A 21963-nucleotide genomic window follows, 5' to 3' on the forward strand; every position below is an offset into this window, starting at 1 on the left:
CTTTTTCCAGCCCTGCTGGCATGGCTGAAAGTGCAGAGGGCACAGCAACCTCCTCCCTGCCTTGGCTGGAGTCAGGAGCCAACACAGCCCTTGCCCTACTAATGCCTGTGCTCATCCCCTCCCCTTCCTCTGGGCCAAAGGCTGTGCCAGCCCTGGCTCTGCAGGGCAAAGGCACCACAGCTTCCCTGCCCCACCACTCCAGCACCAGAAACACTCCCTGTGCTCCTGCAGGCAATGTTGAGAGCTCACAGACCCACAGGGTGCAGGGAAGCAGTTTCACACCCCTGTCCCTGCAGTCTGCTCCACATTCAGTAATACACCACGGTGAGGGGATGAGCCCCATCCCCAAAACCCTGCAAGGCACCTTTATCCTTTGGTCTGGGAAGGGGCTGGAGAAGTATCTGATTCATTTCCATGCAGGATCAGCAACCCCATAACCACTGCTGATATATATCTGCCCAGTTTCTTTTTAAGGATGCCCTCCTAGGCAAGCTATTTAGATTTTTTATTTTACTTTCAGTTCAAAAAAAGGTGTGATTAATTCTTTGTGGCAATATAAAAGTATTATCTCCCGGATCTGGAGACTGATTCATTGCCTTACTCTTGGCAGAAAAGCTTTTAGACACTTGGAAGACTACTCACACCCTCCCCTAGTGACACTTCCTCTACAGAACTGGTTTATTTGGTATCTCCTTGGAGATGTTGGTTTTTAACCTTTGCCTGCTCTTAATGCTCACCTGGGAATCCCCATTGGCTCACATATTCCTTGAAATGTCAGGCCCAGCACAGTGTTAATGTTAGGAAGGCCCTGTCTGTAAGCAGAAGAGAAGATGACCACTCTCCTACTGTTTCCATTACAAAATGTGTCTGAGGCCACTAATCCAAAAGGAAACTCTTGCTAAAGCACTCCTGAATGCCATGCTTTATACATTGTTCAGGAGCTGACATTTGGGAGCTTCCAAGTTTGCAAGGCTCTCACTGCAGGGGGTAGGAGCTAACAGTGAGCTCAGTTCAATGGTTATCCTGGCTCCATCCCTTGCCACCTCTGCCAGAGATGTCAGCCTTTGTTCCCTCCCTGACCTGGCATTTGTCATTAAACCATGACCATCCAAATGAAAAGCTGATTATAAGATACTGAAATGCAGGTGCCCTTGGCTCTTTCACCAAAGCTGTGCCTACAATGGCCACAAGGCTCCAGCCCTCACTGCTGGTACTCAAAGGCAGCTGATGGCAATTCCCAAAACACCTCCTTGTTTCGGGGCACTCTAAGGATGCAGTTTCACCTGATACTCACACATCTCTTAATGGTTTTGCAGCTGAAATTGTGATTTAAATTAGCTAGATGAATCTAGCTGCCAATTGGCTACTGCAAAAGGAAAGCTCTAGAACCCACTCATAATGTCTCTTTAAAAGTGTCACCCTTCATAAAATTCAGAGATGGGAGAAATTCTCCCTCTTTACACCACCTTCCAAGTGATACACAGACACAGTGTCACACTCATCACAGTTTATTGCTTATGTTCAAACATCTTGTTCTTCAACTGCTGTATTAGAAACAGATACAAAAAAAGGCACTAAAAGGATTTTCTCCATGTGATCACAATCATATAGCTTCAGTCACATTATTTTAAGGTACCTTAAATCACCAGCCTCCAGCTGGGGAGCAGAAGGCAAATATTAGTGCTTAATATCCAGTAAACAGAGGTACTCCTGTGTGTTCCAGCCTACATCATGGAGAATGGCAGGGCTGAGACAGGCTGAAAACTCACCCCCGTTTCCCTCAATAAGGCTGCACAAGCTAATCCACACCAGGCCCTATGGGAGAAACATCAAAGCCTGGCTCAGGGCTTTGCACAGTGTTTGCCTGCAGGGCACAGGGAGGGAGACTGGGCTCTATCAATGGCTTTCCCTGAAAAGTGTAAGAGAGAAAGAGAAAGCAATTGGCAAACCAGTGAAAGTATTTTGTGAAGTATTTTGCATCTGAGAGCTCCCCTGAGTGGGACTGAAAGCACATTTTTAGCAATAAGATGGAATTCTGTAGACAAAAGCTGGTCAAATCTCCACTGTCAGATGATCAAGACTCCTCTTCCTTTCTTCCAGGGGTTGCTACACACTGGGGTAATGATCAACTCTGACTAAGGTTGATATGGCTTCCACATTGCCAGGAGATGAAACACAAATGGAGAAAGAAACAAACAAAAAGTCCAGTTTTATAAAGGAGAGAAAGCCTAGAATATAGCCTATAATATATATCCCACACACATTGCTCCATTTTGGCCTGAACTACCAGTATGCTTCTACTTTTAGTGCTACTCATTTCCATATTGAAAAGAAGAGCTCCTGAAGGCCACATCTGATCTTCAAACACACTTAATTATCCTGCCCAGCAACCTTTTTCTTTTCAAACACTTCACTGGCAGGCTATCACTTCACATGCAAACTGGAAGTAATTCCAAGCCCAACCACAACTTCAGGTAAACTGGAGCACTGCCTCACCTGCTTACTTAATTCCACATCCTTTGCCTTTTAATAAAGGAGACCCACACCTTTTAATTTTCTGGTTTTAGATAGCATCAGAAATAATAAGAGAGAACTTTGGTCCAGGTTAGTCTGTTCACATCTCCTTGACAGATTAAACAAGGACTTCTTACACCAGGAAGCAGCAGAACACACAGGCCTAAGTCTGATGAAGAAAAATGTTACATTTATCTCCTGTATAATGTGCAATTTTGTCTCAGATGGAGTCAGACTGGTACTCTGCAAAGTCAGGAGCAGCAAAAACTGCATGCCCTGCTAGAGAGCTGGACACAGCATTTCTCTTTTAACCCAGTTACACTGCCAGCCATCACTGCCAGTGAGGCAGTGCCAGTGATAACACAGCTGCAGGGCAACAAAATGAGGCATTTTCAATTGGCTGAACCCATTCAGCCAGCGAGGGAACACACAGGCAATCGTGGTCATGAGCAGGGAGGAGAGGGAGCACCAGATAGGAAAGTCTAAACCATGAATGCCCAAATCCAGTAAAAAGCTTTTTTCCACACGGGATTCTGATGTTATCATGACAAACTCCATTCTCTCCCCTCCTGGAGCTTACACAACTAGAAACATGTCCTTGCAGCTTTTGTGACTCAACGAGCTCTGAGCCAGGCTTCTCTCCTTAACTGCATGTTCCAAACTCCTTATTACACTGGAATTTTTCATGTAAATTTAAAGAGAAAAACAAGCTCCTTATCACAATATCATTAATGGAAAATAATTGTGCTTGCAGTTACAGGGGTTTGGGAGTTAATATGCTGTCCTGCACCAAAGCCCTCAGCTGTGGCCTGCTGGAGCAGTCAGAGTCACTGGCCAACAGTCCCTGGCTCACAGTATCAAAGGAAACAAAGAAAGTGCAGATTTTTTGGGACAGGAGTTGGCACTCACTAGACTGCAGCTCCAGCACCACCAGGGCACACACCACAGAGACCATTTACAGGTACCACCATAGTGTGCTCAGTGCCTGCAGGGCACAGGATCCACCACCCAAACCCATCAGAATACTCATCCCTGACTTCAGCCTGCTCTAACTGCAGCTCCTAACCCACCTTAGCCCACTCTAGACAATCTGACTGCAGGGACCTTGGATTAGTGAATTGAAACTTTCCAGTGTAAACATGGTTAGTGTAGTCATGAATCATGTACCTATTACAGTTGCCTATGCAGTTATTTCACAACCCTGTATTAAAATAAAGGAATATTTTCTTATCTAGCAGCCAAGTTCCAAGTCCTCTTTCAGTTTGTGAAATATTACTTGGCCTTTTCTTCTCTCCACCCCATCAGTGAGTGTGTCATGGCACTAAACTCATCTGCAAAGGCACAGGGAAGGAAAAGTGGCAGAATCCACTTCTTCAGAGGACAAAATTAATCTTGAGATTATTTTAAGACATGTTCATTCGAAAGTGCTGTATGAAGATAAAAATCTGTCAGAGGATCAAAGCTGCAGCCTCATACTGTGCAGCTCCTTTTATGTCACTGTTTCAGCTTCAGATGTGGGCTTGCTAATGTGAGAATCCCCACCAGGGAGGAGAGCACACCACAGAAACCAATCACTCCTGGGTTGGTCTTGTAGATTCCCAGCGTATCCAAAGGGCCTGAGAGATCACAGAGGTTCTTCACCAAGTCCAGCAGCAAAGGAGGATTCCTTTTCAGTATCTGAAAGAGCTGGCAGAGAAAACCGTGCAAACCATCGCTCTTCACGCCGTTTAGCTCCTTGCCGTCTTCCTGCCAGACAGAATTCTCCTTGGCCTTTTCTTCCAGCGCAGCTTGTTCCAGCCTCCAGGAGATCTCATACCAGTCCCTGGCCAGGTTCATCAGCAGGGAGCAGTAGTAGCACTTGGTGGCCCAGGTGTGCCACTTGGGTTTGTCGAGGTTTGGCTGGAGGCCGACGCTGCGGAGCCAGAGCGCAGCGTCGCACACAAAGTACAGGGCCCGGCTGAGGTGGGAGCCCGTGAGGCACAGGCGAGGCACCACCTCTGGCAGCTCTGCAGCTCTCCTGGCTGCCACCAAGGCGTGCACCACATTGCCCAGCCTGAACACTGCAAGAGAGCCCACACAGGTTAGCACGGCCCGGCCTCGCGCAGAGCTCAGCCTGTCATGGTCTGCGTGTGTTTGTACAAAACTTGGAGGGCTTTGGGCATTTGTGTGCTTGAGAACTTGCTAGAATTAGTGAGGAAAGGGGTGTAAACATCTCAGTGCTGTGTAAGCATCACCAGCCCAGGACATACACACGTCTGGTCAACAGCCAGGACTTGCAGCCTCTCTTGCCACTCCGTTCTTGCACCCCTCTGGACCAATATCACCCTCGGCTCTGCAGGAGTCAGTGCCAGCAAATAAAGAACACAAACAGAGTCTCTAATTTCAGCTGTACATTGCACTGCATTTTGCCTCACTTTGTGGACAGGAGATGTGTCTGCATTAATCCTGTTGCAGCCATGAGATACTGGTGGCCTCTGTGCCTGTGAAAGCTGGTGATTCACGTGCCGAGCACAGGGACCAAAGTCCCTCCTCAGCCATGAATCTGCCACAGGCACACGTAGCTCTTTGGAAACTGTGTGGAACACTGTATTCCATTTCAAACTACAACATATGGCAAACCTGATTTCACCTGCTGCACTGTTTGGGTTTTGGCCCCTGCATGTTAATACAATATTATTGAAAACACGTTTTACACCCTGCTGCCTTGTCACAGTGACAGATGTTGACAGCACCCAAGCCTGGTGGAACTACAAGAGCCCTGAATTTAGGCCTGGTATCTATTAGTGATTTATTTAGCAGAAGCAGAATTATGGCTATGCTGAAAAACCAATAGGCCTCCCCACTAGAAATTACCTCTGAAGCTAATGGAATAATAAACAAATCCATGGCAATATGATAGACTAGAATATTTGTTTCGTGTTGCAGTTGTTCTAGGATTGAGCAATTGACAAGTGGGTGCAAGATCAAGCTGAAAACAAGTGATACACACATAGTAACAGTGTAATCATCGTGGATGCAACCATGACACAGAAGGGAGTGATGCAAATGGTCAGGCTGTAAGCATGGAAGGGTATGTCAATTAGTAGGGTAGAAATGCTAAAGAGATTAATATGTTAAGTAGGGTATAAAAGCCAGATTGAAGGATGTCCTTCAGAGGTGATCTTGTGGGATGATGATCTTTCAGCACTGGGCTGTCTCAACCCATCAGCTGGAAGGACTAATGTGCATATAGTGAGCCAGCCTTGCCTCATAACCCTGGTCTGTCCTTGAACAGAGGTGACAGTTCGGCCTCTACAGCAGCAACAGCTGACTCTTAACTTGTTTGTTAACTTATTCCTCTCATCCATCCAGCAGTAATTCCAATTGTCTAACTGAAGAGGAGGCTGAGGAAGTTAAAAAAAAAATCTATTTAGCCTTACCTAGCCTGGCAAGCCATGGCAGGGATAAGGTCTATTGACAGTTCTATAAAAATACTAAAAGAAGTTTTGTGGCTCAAGGTAGGTTAACTACAGGAAACACAAGGCCAGGAACTGTTTTACTGGAAGGAGCAAGTGAAGAAGTTCTTATCCCTCTAGATACCGGGTACTTACTTTTCCGGCCAGAGCTCATGCTAGATTCCAACTGCTTGAGTTTCATTACCAGCTTCTTTTTATCGGCTTTATTCTCTATTAAATAGCTGAGCAACATGCATGTGTACTGAGTGGCTCTGGAAGGGAAAAGACGAGGAGAGGGCGAGACACAGGTGAGACACGGACAATCACAGGATGGCAGCAGCAGGACAGGTTTATTCCACAGACTCAGAACTGTCAGGCTCGGAAGGAGACTATGCAGTACAACCCCACTGTCAAGGCAGGATCCCCTGGAGCAGGTGACACAGTGACAAGGGAGGTTTGGGATGTCCCCAGACAGGGACGCTCCAGGCTCTCCCAGGGCAGCTGCTCAGCGCTCCGCCACCCGCAATGTATAAAAGTTCCTCCTCACGCTGAGGAGGAGGAAAAAAAAAAACCAAACTTGTGTTTTAGTTTAGGGCCACTGCTCCTCGTCCTGTCGCTGGGCACGGCGGAGGAGGCTCGGTACCATCCTCGGGCAGGGCAGGAGGTGCCCGGGGCCCGCGGCGGGGCCGGGCTGCCTGAGGGGCCGGGCGGGACGGGCACGGCCGCGAGGCGGCTGACGGTCCCTGGCTCTGTGCCGGGGCTCCCGGGGAGCACGCCTGTCCCCAGACTCACCGGAAGAGCTGGTCGCGGCCCTGACAGCGGTTGGTGAAGCTCACGAAGCCCTCCATGGCTCGGCGGCACGGCGGGAGCAGCGCGGGGGCCGCGGCCGCTCCGCCCCGCCGCGGCCGGGCCCCGCCCCGCCGCGGAATGCTCCGCTGCGCGCCGCGTTCCCGGCCGGGCTGCGGCACCGAGGGGCCGTTACCATGGCAAGGTCAACGACGGAGCAGCGGCGGTGTCACCGCTAAAGGCTTCCCCCGCCCCGGAGCCGCCGGCTGATCTGCGGCGGATCCTCCTGGGAAAGCCGGAGGAACCCGGCACGGCCCCTCGGCCCCCGGCCCCGCTCCGAGGTCAGGTGCGCCCGTGTGCGTATGGCCCCGCTGCAGAGGTGAAGCTCGAAAGCACCCGGTGTCTTGGAAATGAAGTGTATAAAACTCCCAGTGAGAGCATCTGCTCTCAGACTTAATCGTTGGGATTTTACCCAGGCCGAATAAATCCTGAGTAATTAAAGAAGAATAAGATAATATTTTTGGATATTTCTGAATGCTTTGCCATAATTCTTATACATGCTTGTGACAAAGTTTTTGGGCTCTCTTTACCTGCAAATCCCTGTGTGGCTGAGATGCCCAGAGCAGGACAAAACCCCCGGGAAACAGAGGTGATACAAGGAGAATTGAGCTGTGCAGAGCAGGGTTGCTCTGGCTATCAATACTGAAGGGAAACCCTCTTAGACATCATTAATCAAAATTTCCCCCATTACCTCATGCAAGAAAGTATTGAAGGACTCTTTGTTCTTCTGCATCCAGGGTGGTTCTTGCATCCGTGGTGCGTTTTGCATCTGCAAAGGGAGAACCATGGCAGTGAATAGCCGGCAGCATCCCCTGGAGATTCCCCCACCATCTGGAAAGGACTGGCCAAAGGAAGAGGAGGAAAATTTCTTCCTGCTGGATCCCGATCGAAAGCGTGATGTGCTGCCACAGCCCTTCAGGATGATCCACAAACTGGTGATGCAGGTTTTTGAGAGTGCTGTGGAAATCATTGAAGAAAGGGAGATGCTCCGAGAAGCACAAAAACGAAAGGTCCAGCCCATAAAATGCTTTCCTACAGCTGAATTCCAGGTACAGAGCCAGCATTAACCACCACAGCAGATCTTGTCATTCTTCTGCTCATCACCTTCCCCAGAATGAGCCACCATCTCACTGGCTCAGTTTAAAAGCCTGCAGCTTCCCAGCTTGTCTGGCAGGTTCTGCTTCCCACCCAATCATCACACCTCTCTAGGTATTAAACACTAAATTCACCTTCTGCTTCCCAGGCTGGCTCCACCCTTGTTTGCTGGGGAGAAGGTGATTAGTCAGTGGCACACAAGTGGGCAAGCTCAGCTCTGTGAGCTCTGCTGAATGCTCCACTGGGAGCAGAATGACACTGCTGCCTTCCCCATGAGGATGTGGGGTGTCCAGGAGGACACTCTGGTGTCTGTGATTGCCTGGGGGAGTTCAGTATCCATCACAGCTCTGCACTGGAATGGAAGGGCTCAATGCTCCTGAGTTCTTGGCCTTTAAAGCCCCTTCTGTTTGTGGAAAGGGGAAAGATGGGACAAAACTTTCTCATTCCTAACACAGACCAATCTCTGTGATAGAGATGAGAGACCCTCCCTTGCTCTTGTGGGGGAAGAATGTGTCAAAAGGTTTCCCTTGTGGAATAGATCAGCATTTTCTGGTGAAAAGGCTGAAAAGGAATACATCATTAACATAGCTGGTGAGAATGCAGTTGGGTACACTCATCTTTTCCCTTTTTTGCTAGGTAACTGAAAGAGCCAATTGCCTTGCAGTGTCTGGAAAATACATCTTTGTGGGTCTGTCCGTGGGTCTGGCTGCCTTCAGCAGGTGTGACTTCAAGGATGTCTGTGCTTGGGATGCAGCCCAGACAGAGATCTGTGCCATCCATGCCTCGGCTCTGGGCAGTGAGTGCCACGTCCTGCTTGCTGTGGATGAAATGGGTCAGTGTGCCCTGGCTGGGGATGAGCTGTGCTCTGGGGCTGAAGTGGCAGTGCCACAGAGCACTGCTGGCTCAGGAGCAGCATTAGGGAGGCTGAGAATGTTCCTAGAAAGCCCTGCAGAGAGGGCGTTGGACAGCTAGCAGATTGCAGGGTGGCAGAGTGGCCCTGGGGCCTTGTGATTAGCAGGGCTGTGGGTTTGGTGGCCTTTGGGGCACAGCAGGGGCAGGTGCAGAGCTGAGGGTGAAGCACAGTGAAGTTTAGGAGCATCTTGGGCTGGGCAGAAAGAACTCTTGCTCAGTATGGCCTGCACCTGAACGAGTTTGTTGGTCAATCTGAAAGTTGTCAGCTCTGGTGGAGACACTTCAGACTGGCTTATCCATCTCTGTGCACAACCAAAGGTTTACTGGTGCTTGCATAAGGAAACCAGCAAAAGTTTAGTGCTGGAAAGAGTGGGATGCTGTTCCTTGGGCCCAGGGAGTAATGTAATCCTGCTCACTCTCCTGCACATGTTGTAACAGCCATCTCCCAAGAGCATGGCTAACATTCATTCACTTTCCTCTCCCTCCTCCTGCTGCTTCTGTATTTCTATTTCAGGGCTTGCCTGGCTCTTCTGCTTTCACAAGGAAAGCTTCCTGCTCATTAAAACCCTGAATGAAGTGGTAAGTGCTGAGCTAATTCCATGCACAGGCTGGGAAGTAATCAATCATGAGGAGCACCAGTTGCCCTCAGAAATTTATTCATAGACAGTAGTGCTCCAAGACTGCTGCCCAATATTTACTTTCGTTCTTCCAGCAGTCTAGCTGGCCTTCAGCCTGTTGAGAATGGTGTGAGAGCTCTCTGAATCAGTGACCTGGCTTTGATCAGCCTGTTTTTCCTTGGCAGGAGGACATCAGCCAGCGAAGCCCTTGTGTGGAGGTGGTGCTGTCCCGAGGAGGTGATTATGCAGGAATCCTGCTGCAAGGCAAGTGCAGCAACGCGCTGTGTTTGGAGACTCTTGTGTTCCAACACAGGGGCAGCAGCAATGTTTTTAGAATGCTGCAAGTGGTCTGGGTAGCCAGGGATTGTGTTTTAATCCTCCCAGTTCCTCCTCTGGCTTAAGGAGCAGCCCCTGCCACTCCCTGTCCCTTCCAAAACGCTCAGTGTGCACAGGGCTGGTCCCAAAAGTGAGCTGTCTGGAGCTGGTCACTGCAGTCCCCAGCTCTCAGTGAAAGCAGTTTTCCTCTCTCCAGAAGTACCAAACTCAGTTCTTCCTCTGCTTTGCTATGGCTCTCTTTTACATGGGAAGAATTTTCTCTGTAGATACAGGCCAGAGAGCAAAGAGAACCTCTAAAAACACTCCAAGAAACTCCTTGTTACCATGTTCTTCTGTTTCATGGCAGCTGAATCCGTGGCAGGCAGGTTTTCTGGACCTGTGTTTGAGGGGATCTGCCTGGGCACATGCTGAGAATGAGACATGTAGCAGAGAATTAATGTGAGACGATGCCTCACTTTCTACTTTCTACTCCATTACTCAGAGGCTACAAGTCAGGTTCTTGACTGAGTAGCTTAATGGAATTTCTTTGATGGGTGTGGGACCTTGAGGATTGAGCTGGAGGCTGAGATGTCAGTCTCAATCAAGCATGTCAAGCCTTAAGTGAGAGGAGAGGAGGGCTGCATGCAGTTCACAGAGATTTTATATTTCAAAAAATACACTGATCTTTTTATAAAGGATAAAAGATAACAGAGGCTGCTTGCCTGAAAGACCTTTCCTCCTCATTTCCAATTGCTTAACATGGTTTCCCCATGCAGACAGCACAGAAGCTTGGCTGGAGATCTACCAATTGCCTAAGGACTCCTGGCTGACAGAGATGGAAGAGAACTCAGGAGCTGCAGAAGAGCTGGCTTGGAGTGAGAGGAGGTCGAGCTCCTCATCTGTGGTATAAAACAGTTCCATCTTCCTCTGTGATGTTTTTTTAAGACCTTTTTGCCCACAGCTTTTCCCCCAAGCCTTGCTGCTGCAGACAGAGACAGCCTGACCCAGCCTGAACCCTCGTGCTGGCCCAAGGGGATGGTGTGTGTGTGTGTGTCTGCAGCTGCTGCAGCTGCCCATCCCACATTTCATAAGCCTTTGTGCCACTGGGAGGTGTTTACTCTCCCAAGACAGGCTTTCCAAAGAGATTCCCTTGGTCCCAGGGCTCGTGTTCCTGCTGCCCCTCCCTGAAACTGGCAGCTCATTTCTCAGCAGCATTGCTCCATCTGAGGGAGCCCTGGGTAAGGGCATTCCCACAGGGCTTCTCCCTTGTGTTACTGGGGGAAGGAGGAGTGGGAACCAGGCAGGATGCCTCTGTTTGGGAGTCTGAAGCAAGGTTTGTGTTTTAGATTCCATACAAGAAGAGCCTGGTGGGGTCCCAGCCTCACCCACCTGAGCAGGGCAGAGTCTCTGCCTGTGTGCACTAATCACAGTCAGCTCTGTTCTTTGGCAGAAAACTGAGGAGCTGCATGGACACAGCTCTGCAGAGATGGTCACTGGCCTAGGGACTGTCCTGAGCTGCCATGGGAATTTTAAGTGCTGGGTCAGTGCTTAACCCTCCCCCTTATCACTTTCACCCTGCAGGATTTCACCTCTCAGCACACAGACATCTCCTTCCCAGCACCCTGAGCTAACCCTCTGTCATAGCAGCCTCCCAACTCTTTCCTCTTTCCTCTTCCTTCAGCAAAGACTTTCCTGGACATTTAAGAGGGAACTGTTCCTCAGCCTTGTCCTCAGGGCAAACACCCTGCTTAACTTAGTGAAGCCAAAACCAAACACTCAAGCATTCTCTCTTTGTTGATTCTGTGCAAAGTGTCCAAGTTCCTGCCCCTTCCTGCTCAGACTGGCTGATTATTAAGCCAGACCTTTTCTGTTTAGCCCAGTGTGAATGTGTGTGGAATGATGTGATGGGAACACACTGGTGTTGTCCCCCTGTTACAATTTTCTGTTCCCAGCCAAGCATATATGTGACCTCCTCGAGTCTTGGGCTCTGTGAAGTAAAATCTGGTTCTTGCTTTCAGGAAACACCCTTCAACCTTTAGTCCTGCTTATTTTTTTTTTTTTTTTAATTTTTATTTTTTCCCCTTTATTTTCTGAGCATTGCTGTGACTCACACAGGCCTGTGCTGCAATAGGAATAATTGAGAGATGGCACAAAGACAGGAGTCTGGGCAGGACATCCTTGCCATGTAGTTGAGAAAGTAGTGATGCCCTGAAGCTTCTGTGTCTTGGCCTGAAGAATGAGCCCAAACCCAGTATCTCCCAGACAGTGCCAGCCATCCTTTGCATACACAAAAGAGTTTTCCCTAAATTCTTTAGGGAGCACTTGATTCCCATGAACAGGTGAAAACTCATCAGTGTAGCACACACCACAGTTCTCAGGTGGGCACTTTTCTGTTGCAGGAGCTTCCTGTGCCTGCAATCCATGATGATATAAAGCTGGATCCCCCAGAGCTGCTGCTGACAGTGAGGCCACCCAAACCCATTACAGGTCAGGACTGAGTCTGTGTGTGCAGCCTGGTTCAGGGGGCAAAGGCAGCATGGCCTCTGTAAAGACAGAACAGGTCAGAAAGTCTCAGTAACACAATCCCTGGTCCTTTCCTGACCTGTCTAGTTACATGTGATCCTGTAGTGGGAGCTGCTTCCTCCCAGACCATCTCACCTGTCACCTTTGCCAGCACAAAGTGCTTTGGAGGGTCTCAGATGGGTGTCACTGGAGAGGGAGGAGGCTGCTTCCTAGATCTAGCAGCACTCCTGTTCATCACTCTGAGCCCTGGAGTTATAGAGAAATGCCAAGGATGAGGAGGGGGCAGGCTTTATGTTGGAAAATGCCACAGAGAGGCAAGGTGAGTGGGGTCTTCAGAAGTCTTGCCCTAATCCCTGCATTCAAATACTGGAAAATGAACTTGTGATAGGGAAAGTCCCATACATGATAAAGTGTTTTCTGCCTCAAGACCATGCCATCCCCAAATGCCTTCATGCTGTTTGCTTCATGGTTTCTGCTTCTCCAGGACTGTGCTTTTTCCCCTTGTGTTCCCAACCCAGGCACTAGTTTTAAAGGCCCTTTGGATGCCTTGAAGGAAGTGGGTGATGGCAGCACGCTTGGCTTGGGGTACAACCACCTAATCAAGGATTCCCAGTGGGAGCTGCAGGAAGCAATCTTCTGTAGCACTTACCAGGAGTATCTGGAGGCTGAGGGTGTGACCAAGGAGGAGATCCCCAGGTGAGTGGCATCACCAGCCAGGATTCAGTCCATGAGTCACCCACACAGGGCACTGGGCTGTGTAGATGGAAGCCTCTGTCTTTGCTTTGCTTCCTTCATCCCAAGGCTTCAGGGCAGGGGGCTGGAGCCGTTCCAGGTCTTGTCATAGTGCTGTCTACTTATCAAAGCCTTTCTTTTACATATATCTCTTCCTTTTTTCAGATATGCTACCTTTCATTTCCTCCTTCCTAGCCGGATCCTGATGGGACCAGAAATGGAAGTAGAGCCAGGTAATCCAAATGGACAAAAAGCTGTTAATCTGTGGAGCACAGTCATTGCATGACATTGAGCTCCAGTGAGAGCTCAGTGGGCCTGGCTTGCATCCACTCTAAGTTCCATCTCCAAGGATGTAAATCTGGGTAAAACTGTCAGCTCTAGGACTTATAAGTCAGTTACAGGCATGGAGTAAAAAAAAACTTATCTTTATATTTTAAATGAATTCCACAACCTTCTCCCTGAAAAAAAAACCAAAAACCCAAATCAAAACAATCCCCCAAAAAAATGAAAAAGGAGACATATAGTCAAGATTAAAAAAACCCAACCAAACAAACCAAAAACCAACAAAGGGAGAGTTTGTTCTGGTTTAGTTTCTGTGTGAGCAGAATTTCTATCAGGAGTAGCATGAAAGCTCTAATGAAAGCTTTCTAATGGTGTTTTGGTGTCCTGGATTGTTCCTTTCTTTGTCCCCAGTCTTCTTCTCTTTTTGCCATCCCCTTCTCTGTACCAGATATTCCAGTTGGCATTGGTGTGCATTGGTATGGAAACCACAATTTCTGCTTGTACTTACTCAACCCTTCACTCAAGGACAAAGCAGGTAAGAAAGTTTTGCTTTCTCTAGCAGAGCACTCTGTGGGGAGTGGGAGTGTTCTGTGACCAGGGGCTCTCACTCTGCCAGGTCTTCATGATTCAGGGAAATGAGGAATTGGCAGGAAAGCTGACTCGTATCTTGTGGGTTAGGCTGGTATTTGGGTTGTGGGGCTCTGTGTTGCACAGACTGGCAGGGTTTTTATGAAGCCACTCTGGCAGGAGGCAGCAGAATGGTGCATGTTTGATGAGAAAAATGGATGCTAGTACAATGTGAGAGAATGTTCTGCACCTTCTTACAGTTGTCTCTCTTCATGCCATTCTATTTAGGCTCTGATCTGAAACCTGATGTTGTGTGGCCATGTGCAGCTCCAATTGCATGCTCAGCTGTCAGTTCCTGCTCCAGGTACCTGGCACTGGCAGGTGAAGATGCAACAATAACTATTTGGGATAAGCACCTAGGTGAGCCTGCCCTTAGGGATTGTGTATTGGGATCACTGTGGGTATATCGCACCTTTGCCTAGGAGTTTGAAGCTCAGACTTAGTGTGAATAAAGGGCTGGTGGTGAGTTTACAAGGAAATCTGAAAATAGTTTTGATTCAGTCATCTATTGGGTGCTTGGCCAGCACGACTGCCCTGGCCCCTGCAGAACCATCCCCATGCAGGGCAATGCAGGGGCTGGAACTGCTGCAGCGAGGACTGATCAGTCCTGCCCTGAGGCTTGAGACAGTGCCAGTCACTGCTTTGCCACTGCACTCTAAGGTCACTTTTGAGACTGTTGTGGCACCACAGTTCAGGCTGCCATCAGTGCTAGTGTCATCCTGCCATGATGCAGGCACTCTCCTGGCACAAGAATCTTCTTCTGCCATCTGCTTGTTCTCCCTCTGAGTGGGCCACACTCCAAACTAAGCTTTGCTTGGATAAATGACCAGTTCCTTTTTTCTCCCTCCCTTCCTCAGGATACCCACTGTCTGTGACTGCCATTCTAGAGGAACGTTTCATCCGTAGCATCCACTTTCTGTATGGTTCTGCCAGTGATGAGACACGTGGTGCAGATCCTGTCTATTGTGCTGCAGATCCTGTCTGTGCCATCATACAGCTCCTAGTGCTGTGTACAGACAGCTCTTTCTATTTGGTGAGAGCACCCAAGGCTGGCAAGTCCAGCATCACACTCCTGGCAGACAGGTGAGGCAGACTCATGGTTTTAGTGGTCCAGTCTGACAGGGAACCCCAGATTTCTGTGGAGTAGAGAACTTCCTGCTGTTTTCACCCAGATGGCTCTGCCATGCTGCTGTCAGCAGCAAGTGTGGTTTTGGTAGTGCTAAAATTCAGTGGTTTGCCAGAATTTGGGGTGTTTCTGGGTTCTTCTGTGCACCAGAACACAAATACTTCTAGCACAACTCCAGGGCTGATGCTGAACTATTTGTGTCTCTGCTGGATACCCAGGGGAATTTTTTCTTCCCTCTTCTGCCCTTAACAGAACACCATCCCCTAGAAGCCAGAGTAAACATTTATTGCCATCTTTCTATCATTTTTGTGTTCACTTATCCCCCTGCTCTGATGACTCTGGGTTCATGCCTCCCTGGCAGGCAGGGATTTGTATGTCCAATGTAGTTCCCAGGCAGGTTTGCACAGGGATGGGCCCCAGGGGTTCCTGCCCAGGAGGAGACAGGCTTTGTCTCCTGGCAGGGACTATTTGCCAGTCAGTGTGCCACAAATTGCCACTGTCATTATCACAGCCTCTCAGTACGTGCCAGGTACATGCAACAACACAGCAGCATAAACCTGTCTCTCTCACAGGCCTGAAAATCCAAATCTTACTGTCAGTGCAGTGATGCCTGTCCTGGCCTTCCCCAGTGCAGTGAGTATTACTGCCAGCCCTCTTAACTCTGGGTGGGAACTCATGTCCAGCTGTGCTGGGACCTTGTTTCCAGCAAGGGCAGTAACTGGGTACCTAGAGATAATGAGCAGGGCAATCAGATCTTCACATCCTTTCCAGCTTCCAAATATTTTTTGGTGTGAAGACTTCCTGCACCATCTCCAGGTCTGTGTGTAGCTGGTAATGTTCCAAGGATTTCTCTTCCATAATCTTACTCTGTACCCCTGGCACTTGTGCCCTCTAACTGGCCACTGAGGTGCACACAGACAGGTGAAGGTGGGAGGGTTCAGCCATGAAGCCTCAGGCATCAGGGTCAAATATGAGGGGGCATCCTGGGGAGGAAGGTACAAACACAACCTGACAAGTGGCCTCAGAAAATTTACAGGCATGGGGAGGAAAGGACTGATAGCCACTCACCATAGCAGTCCTGCAGAATGCTGGATCCACCTCATTTCTAATGTGCCCTGTTGCCCTTTTCCAATCCAAACCTCCAGCAGTTTTGGTCCAAGTTCCCTGCAAGGGCTGTTCTTCATCTCTGTCACCCTATGACCATTGGGCAGGCAAAGAAAACAGCATCATAGTTGGGGATGCGAAGTCTTGGATGTCACCTCAAGTCCTTTATACTGAAAATGTTTTTCACTTGTTTTACACCGACTTGTCAATATTGCTGCTTCAGGTGCTGATCTTCTGCTGGGATGGCACAGTGTCCCTGATGAACACTGACACATCACAGACTGTTTACTGCTTCTGCACCCCACCTTCTCATGCTGTAGCACCTGCCTGGCAGCCAGTGTTCACAGTGGATAGTGCCAACTGCTGCTTGCTGCTCCGAGGTGGGTGACACCTTGGGGTGGTCATAGGTACACCATCACTGGGTGCTTTCAGCTGTGCACTGGTCCATGATTGTTCTTGTTGGGAGATTCCTGAACAGTAGCTCACTGTTCTTGTCTCTGTCTAGGAGATGAGCACCAGCATGTGGATGAATTTTTCCAGACCAAAGCAACTCAAAGCACCATCTTCCTTTTTGACTTCAACTCCTACCCACTGAAGGAGGCTTTCCCAAAGAAACCAGATTTGCATCTCAAACCCATGCAGGAACTGCAGTGGATTGAGAGATGTAACATTTTCTTACGTGATAGGTTTCGCTTTCTGCCTGAGAGGTAAGTGCACCTTACCTGCATTATTGTCAGCTGTGGTGCTGCTGAGTTCATGCAAGGGCTCACCCTGGAGCTTCTGGGTTATTCTGTGTGCTGTGAGACATTTGTGTCTGAGAAAGGTTGGTGTTCAGGCAGCTGGATTCCTGACAGCCACCCAGAACCCTTCCTCCTCTCCCTTCTGTCCTTGCTAGAACAGGTTCAGCTGTAAGTCAGGATGCAAGTTCTGATGTGATTTTGTGCAGCACAGTTTGTACAGGCTTGCCAGGGAGTATGATCCTCACGTGTTTGTGTCCTCCTTTAGACCCCACAGCCAGGCAGAGCTGGGATCTGTTTGTGCCTCTCTCACCCCCGCATTCCGGGGTCCATGTGATGTTTAAGTGGTTGGTGTTGGGGGTTCCTCGGTTGGAGGAGGTCCCAGCAGCCTCGGGGCTGGAGCATCGCGCCGCTGCCGTCATTAGATGGCACTGTGACATCTCTTTTTGGGCTCCTTTGCCTTGAATTCTGCTGGGAACCTGGAGCTAGACCCGTGTCAGTATTTTGTATCTTTTCTCTATGCTTTAATTTTCCAATTCGAAACGAAACAGATGCGACATTACAGCACATATTTATTACCTGGTAGCCTTCCCTAATTCCTTGTCTCCAGGGTGAATGCTGGAGTTGTCTGGCTAGTTAAGTGCTAGTTAAGTGCAGAAAAGTTCCAACCTATGCTACCAGCCACAAGTTGTGTCCCTCCTTCTCAAAGTCCTGGAGAGGAGACTCTTGTCTGCCTTACACCACAGAACTGGGGAGTCCCCACCTCCAGGGATATCTTGCTCCCTGGGAACTGAGAGCTGAAGCCAGAGCTGTGCAAATACAACTGCAGTGGGACCTGTGTCCACAGAGATCTAGAGACAACAGAAATTCAGAGGTCCTTGCTGTCAGGAGCAAGGAGCATTGATTGGCATGAGGGAATCACTGAGATTTTTGGGCACAGGGAGTAGAACTACTTAACCAGTAGTGAGCCCCAGTGGCCCTTGGGGATGTTGTCTGAGCACTGGGGGAATGTCAGGGACTGTTTTTGTTTTAACAACCCTTTCCACACATTTGTAGGCAGGAGATACTGCTGGAAATGGAGAACCAGGAATACTGGGATTGTCTGCAGGCACGGGCAGCTGCCATGGACAAGGAGAGAGAGAAAGTGAAGGGAGAGAAGAAGCAGTAGCCAGCCTTGGATCCTGAGGGCCAGGCTCATGATCCAGCACTGACATTTTGATAGACACTCTATTGCAATCATCTCTCTCCCAGAGATGTGGAGCATCAGAGCAATCTGGTATGTCACAATAATAGGGTGCACCTTAATAAAGCCTTTCCTCCATTAAAATTCTCTTGCTTTTCACAGGATTAGCATTTTGTCAGACTCTGATTTTCTGTCCTTGTGTTGCTGGAGCTCACCAGTGGGTGTCATCTTCTGTTCCTACCCACATGGACAGCCATCAACATCCTTGTGCTTAACCAGAAACCTTGTCCTATCAAAGGAGGCAGCAAATTGCTGTGGAGGTGTCTTCCCTCAAAGCATGGCAGTGCTAAGCAGCAGTGACACTGCAGAGTGTGACAGGCCTGGCAGAGGATGTTCTGCAGTTGTTTCTCTTGACTTCAAAGCAGGCAGTTTTGGGATAAGACTACTTAGGAATTGCAGCCTGGGAGGCCCATGAAAAAGCTTCAGTCTTTTTACAACTGATCATGCTTCTGGATGACTGCCTAACCCACAAAGAATGTGACAAATCTCCCAGGAACAGCTCCAGTCTGTGTGCACAGGGAACATCTTTTTGTCCTCCCAGGTCTCCCTCTAGTGCCCCCCACAAAGGTTCAGGAGAGCATCAATGCAGGGTTGCCAGGAATTCAGCACAGACTGTGCTGTGTAGATGCTCTCATGCCAAGGTCCCATTTCAGTTTTTCATAGCAAGTTGTCTTGTTTTGGGCTGAGTTTTGATGAGATGTTTCAGCTCATCCTCTGGAAATGAATCAGTCAGCCAAGCTGTTGGGGAGGTAGGAAAAGGGAGAAGCATTCCATTTGTTTCACAGCCTCAGATGCCTGGTTTTGCTCTGGAGAAGGACAAGCTATTTGAATTAAACCTTCCTGTTTGCTACCTTTGTGAAGGCTCTGAGGCCTGTAGTAAAAGCTTTTGTGCTGTCATTTTCCATCTGCCACAGATTACAGCTTCACAGCTCATCTGATTGTCACGGATATTGGGCCTGGGCTGTGTGAGCTCTTGCCATCTGCCTCAGTGCAAAGCTGGGAGGGTGAGCCCACACCACCCTCAGTGCCTGTTTAAACCCAGCCACCTGGGTCAGCACTGAGTGAACAAGGAGCACTCCTTGATCCTTCCTTCTGTTCTTGCTGTGGTGGCCATTGAGCTTAATTATTTTGTTTCTATGGTACTTTCAGAAACAACAGACCTTCTGCCATAGCCAGGCATTGGGGATTACTCAGGGCAGGAATTCCTATTCCTACATTGCTTCCCATGCTGCAGAAAGCCAGCACAACAAATACATGGCCCCTTGAGCAGCACTGTGGGTCTAGTTCTTGCTATTTGTGCAAATATAAAGGGCCTGGGGATCTGTGCCATTAATCCTGCCCCATCTGCTTTTCATCCAGAAGAGGAGCAGGGCTTACCTGGCATCAGAAGAGGCAGGACAGGATCTGCTGAACAGTTAGATGTGTACTGTGCATCCACCAGTTTGTGTGTATTCCTCTCAAGATGTACTTGTTTGTTTGCAGTTAGAATTTGCTCTAAGATTCTAATCATGTGCTTGGCCAAGATAACTAGGAGCTGGCAGGCTCCACAGAGAAAGGAAAACAACAAGCAGCTGCAGGAGGCTGATGAAGAGCCTTTGTTTTAACTCATGATTTCAGCAGGGGACCATTTGTTTCCTGCTTCTTTGAGGGATACAGAAAAATTGACATGCTCAGTGTGTTGACATGTGTGTGTTAGTGATGGAGCTCTGTGCTGAGCTCCACAACATGTTCTGGAGACAAGCACAGGCACCTGATTGCTCCTTCAAACAAAATGCCCTTGGCAGCCACGCTTCTATTCCTGGTCACTATGAGCCCTAGGCAGCTGTGGGTCTGCTCCAATTTCAGCTGTTCTGCTGCTGGAAACTACAGAAAGGCCTTGAGTAGTATCATATATGTGTATCTCACCATCAAAAGATGAAATTGTGAATTCTGGCTGGGCCAGCTCCTAGCTCAGTGCCAAGTTCAGTGAACTCAGAGGTGCTCACGGTATAATAGGAGCAATTTGGCTCTGTATTTTGAAAAAGCAAAGGACAGTTAAAAGATCAGTTGGTGGCTGGAGAAGGCTGTAAGGGAGGAAGAGGAGCTCAGATCCACAGGGAGGCGCTCGAGCAGCATCATTCAGCAGGGACAGATCGGAGATGGTTTCGCTACACGAGAAGGGAGACGAGGCTGTCGTTTAATCTCGCCAAATTATCTGCTGCTCTCTGCAAGAAGCCAAATGTCATCTTACTTCTTTGCATACTTGTGCTGTGAAGGCAGGGGAAATCAGAGGTTGATCCGATCTGATTCCCCTGCTCCTGGGGCCAGCAAAAGTTTGGGCTGTTTGGGTAAGGCACATCTGTGTCTGTTGGAAGGAGTGTGGGCCTCGGAAGAGCTGAAGTGCTGTGTGCTCTGGGATCTGCCCTCCTTCTTACCTGTGTTGCCAATTTTAGTGCAACAATCCACGTATCCTGTAGTGTCTCAGCACACAAACCTGAAGCCATTCTGAGGAAGAAGATGAAATGACCTCTGTGTCCTACCTGGGGGAAATAAAGTCCCTGCAGGGATATGGGATATGCAGTGATGCCTGGGGCAGGACAGTCCCAGCAAGTGCTTGCTTGGTTTGCTCTGGAAGTAGCAAGGGAAGGTCAAGCTGCCTCCCCTGCTCTATTAATTTGTGTCTAGATATAGGTAGACTATGTACTGCATCCCATTCCCAATTTCTGAAATAGCTCTCATTGTCCAAACTAGTGTCGCCTCATTACCTCTAATGCCAGTTCCCTGTACCAGGGTGCAGTTTCTCATCATCCTCTGAGCCCAGGCTGTTGCTGTTGGATTGTGCTCTTCAGCCAAGCCATGCAGATCCACTCTTTTAATCTTCCCTAATGCATTGTGCCAGGCACCTCAGTCTGGTTTAATTCTGGGCTTCTGCAAACCCTCCCAGTTTGTCCCTGTTTCTGTTCCAGTTTGATGGTGTACAGTGCCTCTTGTGCTGGTCTGTCTAGGACCTTGTGCATATTCACATGTGGTCTCACGTGGGGAGCCAGGTTCTGCTGGCCTTGATACCAGATTTTGCAAGAGCAGGACAATTGGCTGGGATGAGAAACGAGCCACGTTTTTGAGGCCAAGATACAGGATGAGGTTGGCTGAGCTTAGCTGAGGGTGCTGCAGAGATAAGAGGTTTGCACGGTGACGGGGGCGATGCTGTGTTCTGGCTCTTGGCCCGTGGGTTTACAGGCACTCCATGCAGCTCAAGGCAGACAGTGCTCTGAGGAGCTCACACCCTGCACAAGCCAAATGCTGGGCCTGGGGTGAGGAGGAGCAGACTGGTTGTGCTGTAGGGGGGACTTGTCCTGGCAGGAGCCGGGTGCTCACGTGGCACACCTCTGTGCAGGGCCCAGGAAAGTCCATGGTCTAAGAGAAGGGGAAGGAGAATGACTCATGTCACTGCAGGGCTGCAGATCAGACAGGAGGGAAATGTACAGTGTCTGAGTAGTGAATTGGCTGTGCTGCCAAGTTTGAAACACTTCCACTGCCTCAAGCCTGTCAGACTAAACAGCTTGTTTTGTTAAAAGCTTCAGATCACCCTGCTTGGGCAAACTGCAGCTCTTCTGCATGTGAAGGCCTGGATTGTCAGAGGGAGAGGGGATAAATTTGTGTTGTTGAGAGGATGTTCATAGAAAAAGCAGATGTGTAGGGGGAAAACAAGTCCTGCACTGAGCAATGAGGAACATACGCTAATTAGGCAAGGAAGAGGAACCTGCTAGGTTGCAATCCTGACCTAACAACCAATTATGGGATAATATAGCACAGCAATACAGGGTAAACACTAAATGAAGGATGCTTCTGCATTAATTCCTTCTTGAAACACAGCCAT

General features: G+C 49.0%; 2 protein-coding genes across 2 annotated transcripts; one reads left to right on the forward strand and one right to left on the reverse strand.

Moving 5' to 3' along the window:
- Positions 1 to 1492: 1492 nt before the first annotated feature.
- On the reverse strand, positions 1493 to 6884 carry PEX11A (peroxisomal biogenesis factor 11 alpha). Its single transcript, XM_054642119.2, has 3 exons — positions 6741 to 6884; positions 6105 to 6220; positions 1493 to 4574 (listed from the first exon to the last, which is right to left on the reverse strand). Exons 1-3 carry the CDS (start codon positions 6794 to 6796, stop codon positions 4009 to 4011), a joined length of 738 nt encoding a protein of 245 aa, XP_054498094.1. The 5' UTR covers positions 6797 to 6884; the 3' UTR covers positions 1493 to 4008.
- Positions 6837 to 18191, forward strand: WDR93 (WD repeat domain 93). Its single transcript, XM_054642118.2, has 16 exons — positions 6837 to 7113; positions 7532 to 7843; positions 8526 to 8721; positions 9316 to 9380; positions 9604 to 9682; positions 10510 to 10637; positions 12133 to 12220; positions 12775 to 12952; positions 13154 to 13221; positions 13719 to 13805; positions 14126 to 14257; positions 14755 to 14980; positions 15596 to 15656; positions 16351 to 16507; positions 16633 to 16834; positions 17921 to 18191. Exons 2-16 carry the CDS (start codon positions 7580 to 7582, stop codon positions 18030 to 18032), a joined length of 2043 nt encoding a protein of 680 aa, XP_054498093.2. The 5' UTR covers positions 6837 to 7113; positions 7532 to 7579; the 3' UTR covers positions 18033 to 18191.
- The last annotated feature ends 3772 nt before the right edge of the window (positions 18192 to 21963 follow it).

Source organism: Agelaius phoeniceus, chromosome 13, assembly GCF_051311805.1.
Source record: "Agelaius phoeniceus isolate bAgePho1 chromosome 13, bAgePho1.hap1, whole genome shotgun sequence".
Classification (NCBI taxonomy): domain Eukaryota; kingdom Metazoa; phylum Chordata; class Aves; order Passeriformes; family Icteridae; genus Agelaius; species Agelaius phoeniceus.